This window comes from Alosa pseudoharengus, unplaced genomic scaffold (assembly GCF_046254945.1).
Source record: "Alosa pseudoharengus isolate Yale_2024_CS ecotype anadromous, Long Island Sound unplaced genomic scaffold, YU_APseudo_1.1 YU_APseudo_1.1_scf_16, whole genome shotgun sequence".
Classification (NCBI taxonomy): domain Eukaryota; kingdom Metazoa; phylum Chordata; class Actinopteri; order Clupeiformes; family Clupeidae; genus Alosa; species Alosa pseudoharengus.
This window is the reverse complement of record NW_027468630.1, coordinates 3,061,327-3,071,642: the sequence shown is the minus strand read 5'-3', so window position 1 is coordinate 3,071,642 and position 10,316 is coordinate 3,061,327. Positions and strand designations below refer to the sequence as shown.

The following is a 10,316-nucleotide window of genomic DNA, read 5'->3' as shown; positions in this document are numbered from 1 at the left end:
TTAAACATTCCATCTGCAACACATACACGTTTGGCATATACACACCTATTCTCTTTAACCCTGAAAAAGCTGTCCATTTACATGGCTGCATATCATGGAGATAACTTCAATAGAATGGCAACATTTATTATTTACTGCCAGCCATAGATAGCTTGGCCCCTTAGGTTGTTACGCATATTGGGGAGTGGAGGGCAGATTTAACCTCTGTGCCTCTTCCAACAGCAGGCAGAGAATACAGATTTCTTGTCCAGTCTTGCAATAAATCCCACATAACTCCTCAAACTTTTGGAGGGTGTCATGGTGACAGTAGTAAATAGTGTAAACAAAAGTAAATACTGTAAACAAAAGTAAATAGTGTAAACAAAAGTAAATACTGTAAACAAAAGTAAATAGTGTAAACAAAAGTAAATAGTGTAAACAAGTCAACAAAGGTACCCCTCTAACTCCTCTCCATCTTGTTAGAACAGGTGAGAATGTTTAATCTTCTGTACAAACTTTACTTGGGAACATGAAATGTACCACATAATGTTCAGAACATCAAAACATCTTATAACTCAATGTAAATGTATTTCTTAAAGTAGGCTATAGCACACAAACAATAATTTTAAGAAAGCTTCTTATCGATATCCACGTCGCAACTGTACATTAAATAGAGAGTGAGATAAAGCAATATCAACTACTCAGCCTTAGACATTATACAGCAAGGGAGATTCCTAAATCTTTAAAAAGCTAGAATTGTTTTTGAGGATGTGAGAGACTGATAATGAGAAAATTACTTTGACCTTAAAGACACTCTCTCAGCTAGTGACTGTACAAAGTATAACCAACATAACATTTCAAATGTGACATCACTGAACAAAAAGCATCCAGTAAGCATAGTTAAAAATCCACGAATACCTAAGAAGTTGTGGTGTTTTCTATAGATTAAGTCAGTCACTGCTAGCAGGAGTTTTCTAAAATAAAGACAAATGTTTATCAAACTAATATTCTAATCAGGCCATATGCCTTAAAATGTAAACAGGTAAAGTTGTGGTATTTATCCAAATATAACGAATTAATTATTTCCATTAGCCTACTCAGTGTAGTGATCGTATAAACCATACACAACTATGTTCCAAGACGAAATATCACATAACGTTCAGGCAAACAAGTCCGAGCACTCTTCTAAAGCAACAGACACTGGTCCACATAGCATGCATAATAAGGAGAATGTATCCTTACCTGGAGTCTGGGTATTTGGTAAGAGTGGCCAGACTACTGGTGTACATGTGTCCACCAACGTCAATGTGCACCGGTGCATTCGCTTTAGTGAGCTGCGCCGGGAGTGGGATCCCTTGCGAAGCCAGAGGAGATACCGGGGACCGGGTCAAAGACAGACGTGACATGCTTCTTCCTTCCTGAAAGCAAGTAAATGCGAAAGCCATGGTTATAAGTGTGATGCGACTCCAGAGAATGCTACTATCTCCCACCTTAAGTGTGACTGCAGTCCTGACTCAAATCAGATCGCTTCCACATCTGCCCGTTCGCATATTTAGCTTACAAATTATTGCCACAGCTCTAATTAAGTATGTTTGCATCTCTTCATTCATATCACCTGAGGGGAGGATAGGAGGATGCTTATTAGCGATACAGAGAGAGGAATGCTAGGTGTCAGCCTCTAGGGGGACAAAAACAAACTGCAGTAGTCTAATTAAAGGTCGTGTTATGTGTTAGACATGATATTCCCAGACACGTGAACAACCGATCTGAGAATTCAGAGTTTGGGGCATTTTGTGACATAGAGGCCCCCATAAGACACACGCGCTCGTTATGTTCCAAATTTAACAAATACATCTGAAACAACTTCTTAAAACGCATCCATTAAAACATTTTCACGGTGTGTTATGTTGGTTAACACAGGTGTACTGGCTTCATTAGTAGAATAAGTTCATGATAGTTTGACGCAAATTTATTTTGGGCTGATTTGCGTAAAAGCATTGAGGCCATATCAGAAGGTAGTTTGTACCCGACACGAATCTGAAATCATAAATGGTATTTGGTCACTTTTCATTTGCTATTGCTTCTATGGGTTACTTCGCTGTTGAAAGCAATGTTTCAGTAATCTAATTTCAAAGTTTGGCACCAACTATGCCAGCAATATTCTTCTCATTAGACGAACAACAATCGAGTCAGGGCCTCACTGTCCACCTCGCTATTGCACACTTGTAAAATGACAAATATGTGCAGTTTCAGTGACCCTCCTTGGAATCACATTACGCATGTTCATGACAGAACCCTACTTTCATTCGTTTGATGGTTCCATAGAGTTAATTAGTTAAGCCTAACTGGAATCATTTAAATATAGGCTGTGGCGTTTAAGTTAGGATATATGATGTTTATTATACTGAAAGACCATCTCGCACCCAGCGGCGTTTAAAAGAGACTGTGATTTCAGAAAGGAAAAAAAACAGGGTTTATTTGCATAGACGCCGAGAAAGGGATTTGCTACGAGTTGAAAAGGATTTCATCGACTAGTTTCTCCATGCACTCCCTCATTTGCGAAGCTGTTATTTTAACCATAAAAGGTAAACAGAAGGCGGTTGTTAGGGCTCCATTCAACTCTTTCGCTTAGGGCGAAAAGCCTCGGGCATAGACTGCTGAAAGACTACAGAATTTTCCAGGGTGTTGCCTCTGCGCACGAAGCCTCCAGGAATAATGTTCATTTAATACACACGCTGGGTGAGACATTTCAGATCCCAGTGAAAGAACGACTTCAAAAGACTTGAGAAGTTTTAGGCGTATGAAGCTCTCCCACCTCTTCATATAGCCACGGGGCCTAGTAACCAATAGCCCTCTGATATGAATGTTAGCAGGAATGCACAAGACACACTCTGACACACACACACACACATACAGAGAGAGAGAGAGAGAGAGGCCTCCTGCAAAGATGCATACACAAAAATAAAATACAAATACCACACTAGTACAGTGCAGTTCAAGTTTTCGATAGTTAACACAGAAACTCCGAAATCCACTGTGGCTACCATGTCGAGTCACCATAACCCGAGAGGAGTGAATGACATATGTCATTAATGACAGGCACTGGCAAGAAGAGCCACAATGAAATCAGGACAGATACTCTGGTCTAACATCTCTTCATTTTCAAAGTGAGAAAGCACCACGCTGAATGATCTTGCTCTCGAGTCGTCCACAGAAAAAAACACAAACACTGAAAGTGAAGGACCATTGGCTCGTTTTAATGAGATCAGCTCTGACATCTGCTCCCTTGCTGTCTGTATTGTGGGTCTCCCACTGACCGGATTTTTGACGTATGTAACATCACATCGCATATTGTAACCGATGAGCGCCAGAGAGCATCACACAAGTTTCACAGATAGCCTGGGCTACACTGTAAGCACGTTAACACCGTTTCAATAAAAAATAACATCTCAAGCAATCATTTCACTTCTCAGGGCGAAGTGTAGCTTACTGTAGGCTATCAACTAGCGGACATTCCGATAGTAACATTTGTATTTCAAAAACGGCAATTGTACTCTGACAAGGATGCCATGCGACACATTCATTTCAATCTATCTTTACCAATATTTAACACATCGCCAAACATCAACACGATGCTAAACAGAACAAATATGTAATTTCCTCACTTTTGCCCTCTTCAGCATACTTTGCGCTGGTGCCCACGGGTAGCCTAAATTCTGATAATTACACAATATGGCGTCTTACTCAGACGCCGACATAAAATAGGCTACTGTAAGCAAGATACGATATTACACGATTTTGAAGCGGTGTGTTTTACAGACAAATATAGCCATGATGTATCGCGGCAAGAGTAAGGTCTGTCGACTGTATCCTCGGTTTATCTACACACAATTCAGTAGACTACGCACACCATCATCCTTGCGGGCGAACGTAGTAATCATCTACCATGCCCCATGTGAAAATAATTTCTGATCAATTAAATATTCTACAACTAATCTAGATATTCATGCCAAAAATCTTTAGGTGGAGATGAAATTAAGCGTACCGTTTCAAACATTGTAGGAGTCCGAAGATATCCCAGCCAGATTCAATCGGTGCCAGTTGAAGGTTGCGTTCTCCCTTTCAAATGCCCCAAGTTTCCTTAAACTAGTGCGATCCAATACACAAGCATTCCTTGAGACGAGCCTATCTATTCTCTTCCTGCGAAGACCAGAAAATGTCCTCAAACTGTATTAAAACATGTGAATCTGGCAGTGATACATTGATTAAAAAGGGTCGCTGTGGCTTTAAAGATCTATAGCTTGTGTTGGCTTGACTTGTTCAGACCAAGCACTTTCCACAAAAGCGGCACAGGAAGCAAGCAGCATTCTTACCTTGAACATAGAAGAGATCTCTCCTTCCCCCTTTTCTGTTCTTATTTCTAAATACTATATTTCGTCTGGTCGGATCCTGCTGCGTATTTTAGCTTCTTGACCGTCTTTTTGCTAAAATGAATCTGCCGGGTCTGTTATGAGAAGAAGAAAGCCAATAATCCGTCTCTAAATAAGAGAGCCGAGCTAAAAAAGAATTCTTGCTCCGGGCTGCCCAAACGCCTCTGGGGCAAGGATTAGGCTACAATTAGCTCAGCCCTGCTCTGCGCCCAGGCTAATTTTTAAGATGAAAACGTGATATTCTCTAACTGTTCCCAAGACGGTGACAACGATAACACCAAGTCATTAGTGTTATGTTTTTCGTATTTTCCGCCAAAGTAAAAATAGATCAGCGCTCGTAACGGTTTAAAGTTCGGGTTTGCAGGGGATAACGGTTTGACGCTGTTCAGTATCAGGCAAGTGTCACGTCGCTCAATAGACTTAGAGCAGGAAAAAAATTCAGATTTTAATCATTGTCATTTCGTCTGATGTAATATTTCCCTAGGCATTTTCAGCAAGGCATACATTTTCATTCTCTAAATAAGTAAAACAGGGCATGCTTCCTCTCCTTCTCTATCTCTCATTCTCTCTTCCCTGCTCTCTACTTCTAAAGCGATTATTCGGGCGCAGTAGCCTATAACTTGTTGATAAAGTGTATATAAATAAAAAGATGTTGCATTTACATATATTCTTCAATAGTTTTCACGCAGAGATTTTTCCTGTCCTTCCTCTCCCTCGCTAATGTCCCGAATTGTAACGCCAAATTTCCTGTAGGCCATTAAAACCAAATGACGTCTATCGACATGCATTCTGCTATTGCAAAAAGCGCCCTCACAACCCGCCTCGAGCCAAACGCGCCATTTCAATTATAGCACACGGCTAGATGGAGATGTCTGCCGTGAAGATTTCCCATGCAAACAGGGAAGCTGCTCCTAGTTCAACGATTGCATCTTTTTACCTCAAAGATACATTTAATTAAAACGAAATGCAGGATAGTAGTAAAATGTAATTTACTTTGCATTACAAAACAATATCTGAAATATAAAATATATTTGATCTAAAAGAGATGTTTTGTCGTTTCCTGTCTCTTACTCTGGTGCTCGGATAGGACGGTGATTATTTATTTATTTGCTTGTTTGTTTATTTGCGTGTAAATAACTGTGAATAATTGATGTTACATTGAGCCCCGTAATTACTGTATTCTCAGATGCAGGCAGCTGTTCCTTGGGTTTTGTTTCTTGATGTTTGGCGCCTACCAGTGTGTGAACAGATGAATGGTCAGTCTGACATTCTCATGTGCAGCCGGCAGATGTTCTTTCCCCTTTTTGTTAGGACAGCGAGCATGATTTAATATGCTTAAATACATCCCAGTTGGTTGTCAGACAAAGTAGAACAAATACTTTAAAATGATTGCACCTGGAACATAGCTCGGAATGGTTGGCTCTCCGCAAGTGACAAGTGGAAAGGCACATAGAATGTCCCTGCGTGGTCCTCGGAGAGGGAGCCTTTGGAAAGCACCCCGGCTCAGAGGGCAGAGAACTCGCCCTTGGGCTTAGATTTGTTGTCTTCGGCAGTACAAACTGGAGGGGAAGGCTGTATATTTTTTTTCTCATTAAAGTAACAAGCCCCGAGTTAGTTCAATTACATGAACTATGCAGAAGATGTTGTAAATTTAAAGATTTAAATAGCTTACAAAGTTGCCCCGGGCCCCATCAGTTAATTTCCTTAATTTATGGATTTAAGCGGAGTGTCTGAAGTGAAAAGGAGACAGAGAACTAGGTCAGCACCGGAGCTGAATGCCACAAAAACGTCATGACGGGTCGGCCTGTCAGATTTGGTGGCAAGGTGTTTTCGGGAGGTAGTATATAGTTCACTCTACACATGCTCCGTTGACATGTGCCGTTTTTTGTGATCAAATATCTGTTCGCCTGACACTATTATGGCGGAGACACACATGGTGATCATGCGACATTTTATTTGATGTTAACAATCAATAAGAGCACTGTAGGCTACATAGGCCTACTCCGTATTTTACCAGTGAATAAAGTCCCATGTTATTATCATTGCAGACTGTGATGTTTTGACATGTGGGATTCTAGCCTAATTATTTTGTCCTGGATCTCAGTCAGTGTTACACGCCATGCTGTCCTTGACAAATTGATTTCATGCACTTAAGTGAGAAATCTGCATAATAGACCCTATCCCTCTTATTACGGAAGGATATCATAATATCATCTGGCAGATATATATTCTACATGAACAGATAAGCTACTACAGTATGGGCAGCAGTAGCCTGTATGGCGTTCATTATATTTATCTGAATATGCCCTGTATTAAGGGTAGCGGGGTTTTTTTTTTCAATTACAGGAATGCTGCAACTGCTCCACATCACCTTCGACTGAGGTTTGAAGAATACCTACTAAAAATACAACAGCAGAAGAGAAAATCTGTCAGGATTTGCGAGGCCTTTTGAGAGTGTGTATGTTAATGAAGAGTATGCATTAATGCATGACCCTATAAGAATAATAACTTTGCCTAGGGCCTTGAAGGCAGGTGTCATTAATAGTTATGCCGAGACCGTCGTGTCAAAGTCTGCCACATGGCACTAATCTCTTTCTAGGGTTATCTTTTTAAATGCTGCTACTATTTCTTACTAAGTAATACATTGTACCTAATGCCTTTATTTACTGCAGTGCTTAATGTTGTATTTTAGGTTAAATGTGTGAATGCTGCCAATGACGATTCTATTAAAACATCGGTCTGCATGTTTTCTAAACTAATATAGAACACTCCATCTTCCTAGACTGGCAGAGGCAATCCAATTTGCCTTACTCTGTGCTTCCTGAGGATGTATTTGAATGAATACGATTCAGTTGCACATGGGCTTCTAGTGCATTTGAAATGTTAGTAAATGTGTGCCCCTGTATACCCCATGCCAGGAAATGGAGAATGCTGTTTATATATGGCTGCCTTTGCCAGCTCTCCAAAGCATGTAACTGGACCATGCTGTTTATTCTGTGTGCACAGCCGCTTGACCAGTGACATGTTTGCCCCATGGTAATCTCACCTTATCCTGTTACAGCTCCTCACAACCACTTACATGTGTTAAGCCATTCTGTACACCCACAAAGCAAGAAGAGTTACAGCATACACCCTAGGAGGAATTCCTCAATAACGTTATTTTCCCCCCTTTCTTTCCTTTTTAATTTAGCAATGACTGCTGATTATGTTTTAGTTCTATACGGTTATCTTCAGCTCAATCTCTGTAACTATGCAGGAAGAGAGCATTCAACCTGTAAATGAAATAACCAAGAAAGCTCTCCTCTATATGACTTGAAACTCAGAATCAGGATGTAATGTCCATGCAGCTGCCACGGAACATAAAAGTACATCTGCTTATCACCCTTTCTCTGTGGTGATGCCGCGGTTCCACAGACAGAGAAGATGCCTTCCTTTTGTCATTTTCTTTTTGTCATTTTGTCAGCGGTTAACCTCCAGGGCCCCCAGACAGGAGTGTCGCTTTGATCTTCCTCTTGAGCCACACTTAGATTATCTGCTGGCTTTTATGCATTCGTTTCACCCAAGCAAAACACTGTCCCGCTTTTCTGGCCTCCTCCAACATAACACAGACTTCCCACCAGCCGACCAGCTCTGGGATGGGTCAGTTCTGCATCGGATGAGTCAGGAACTGTTCCATGTTTAGTCTGATCTGATCTGCTTTTGTCTATCTGTCTGTATACGGTATTTTCATCTGCCTAAAGTGACCGAATCTTTTCTGGCAGAATATTTACCCATCTCATTTAGCTGTCAACCTTTTTGTATGAGTGCACCTGCCTAACCTTAGTTCAAGTTTGATCAGTCTTTTCAGGCTGTCCAAATAATTTTGGTACTTCAAGTTTGCACAGAGCACCAGCTATGATTTCTTTGTAATATTGTCTATATATTCTACAAGTGATGGTCCAAGCTGGCATTTATCAATGAGAATGATGCACATGAGGGACTGTTTTTCCTTTTCCTCTCGTTAAATAATCTTGGACAGTTGAGTGAAACAACACATATTATGTGGTAGGAGCATTCTCTTCCACAGTCATCAATTCCGTTCAGATTTATTTCCTGTGCTCGTCACCACCATCTGGTGGATGTTGTGTGCCATGTTAAGTTGAAACTGGAAATAATGTGATGTGGAATAAGCAAATATCCAGATGCTTTCGTCGTATATCAGTGCTACTGGTACTAATGATACCCTCAGGCTTCCCTTTCTCAGTTACCTTATAGATACAGTCTGTGATTTTTTGTTTGTTTTCCGAAAAGCTGTTAATGTTTGAGCGCAACAATTAAATGATGTCCCTATGTTTTGTACAGTGTGTGGATTACCTGGGATGGCTCAGTTCAAGCCATTATGTTTGTTTCCCATTTACAAAACCAGCATGCAAACTGTTTCAGAACACCTATTTGTTCTAACACAAGCATAGAAAGGAACAACTAGAGAACCATGAGGAGGAATTTGTTTAATTTGACATTAAGTGCATTAGATTAGTATCGGGGATTTCACCTTTAATATTTTTACTAGGAATCGTCTAAAGAATGGTTACTTTAGGAATGCTTTCAGATGGCAGATGCATAGTTTAAACATATATTTATTTGGATTGAGAGAGTTCTGTGAATAATGTTTTGGGAATCTGCTAACAGGCTCCTGATTACAACTCACAACATGCTTGGATGAAGCAAAAAGTGTGAAGAGTCCAGCTGCACTCCAGGTTGAAAAACAAACAAAATCCCACATTTGTATGGGTGTTACATTTCTACATAGGAAAATAACAAGACAAGTTTTGGCATAAAGGATTTCACATTGGATTACCATTTACTCTAAATGTGTTATACTAGTAGGCCTATTTAAGTATGTATAATATAATATTGTGTTGTATGGTAGGCATCAAATGTATTTTGCAGCTGTTTTGATATAAACTTTTCAAATGTTCTGCATAACAATTCACAAGTTAACTTAATATGAATTGCTGAAATGTCTGCACACACACACACACACACACAGACCGATGATGAGAGTGAATCTAACTGACTGGAGTTTTTAAACTTATTTGATAGAACTTGTGAGTTTCAGTTTAATCTTGTCCACTGAGAACAACTCCTCAAATTACTTACCAGCCTTCAAATAGTCAGAAAAGCTGATGCACATAGCACCGACAGGCCTACTGAATTTCTCAAAAGGACCAGTTTGATTACATCTTGTAGGCCTACAAACATTCAGATCAATATTAACATTCACTCCATGGCATCAAGTGTCCATTTATCTTATTAAGACAGTAACCAATCAATATCAAATGGATAGGGAAGACCGGGAAATTGAGAGTTTTTGGGAACATATCCACCACAAGTTATTTCAGTGATACGCAAGCGCAGTGTCGTTGCTCAACTCAAGCGCTCCACTTCCCTGTTCATTTGCCATTCCGTCTGATGTGGTTGGGTGTCTCTAGTGCTGCAGTGATGGATAGGCCTATTGTTCATTATTTCAGAAACAGCATGCGGGCGCCTGTTTATTATTAGAATATACGGGGATGTGCTGCATAGCAATACGTACCTCTTTAACGAGTACAGCGATTCCCTCAAGTGTTCAATGTTCACGATGAAGTTTGACAAAACTGCACATGAAGGCACCGAGATACCTGTTTTGCAATGCCTTTGCTTCCCGCCTTTTTGACGCAACCTAGTTCCTGAGATGAAACGACTCGGTGACAAACTCTCTGAAGTCCCATTTGTTTGTTTTTTTGAGCGCACTTCAAAAAGCCCCGTTCAAATGACAGTTTTGACTGGCGGTGTCTTTTAAAACAATGGTTTAACGCCAACCGATCTGCTTTGCTTCCGAATCTCACAGGGCCTTGAGTTGGTGCATCAGGTGGGTCCTCAAGCACC

At 40.4% G+C, this 10,316-nt stretch overlaps 1 protein-coding gene across 3 annotated transcripts in view; it reads right to left on the bottom strand.

Annotated features, from left to right (window-relative positions):
• kctd15b (potassium channel tetramerization domain containing 15b) overlaps nt 1-5,129 on the bottom strand; it is a 33,280-nt gene extending 28,151 nt beyond the window's left edge. Inside the window, exons 1-3 of one of the 3 annotated variants that reach the window (XM_076286675.1) lie at nt 4,353-5,129; nt 4,025-4,179; nt 1,222-1,397 (exon numbers count right to left, since the gene is read on the bottom strand). In XM_076286675.1, the coding sequence (XP_076142790.1) occupies nt 1,222-1,397; nt 4,025-4,036 (188 nt within the window). In that variant the 5' untranslated portion in view covers nt 4,037-4,179; nt 4,353-5,129. Of the gene's footprint in view, nt 1-1,221; nt 1,398-4,024; nt 4,319-4,352 lie in introns of those variants that run through there. The other 2 variants (XM_076286676.1, XM_076286673.1) reach the window with 2 other exon arrangements.
• Between the last annotated feature and the right edge of the window lie 5,187 nt (nt 5,130-10,316).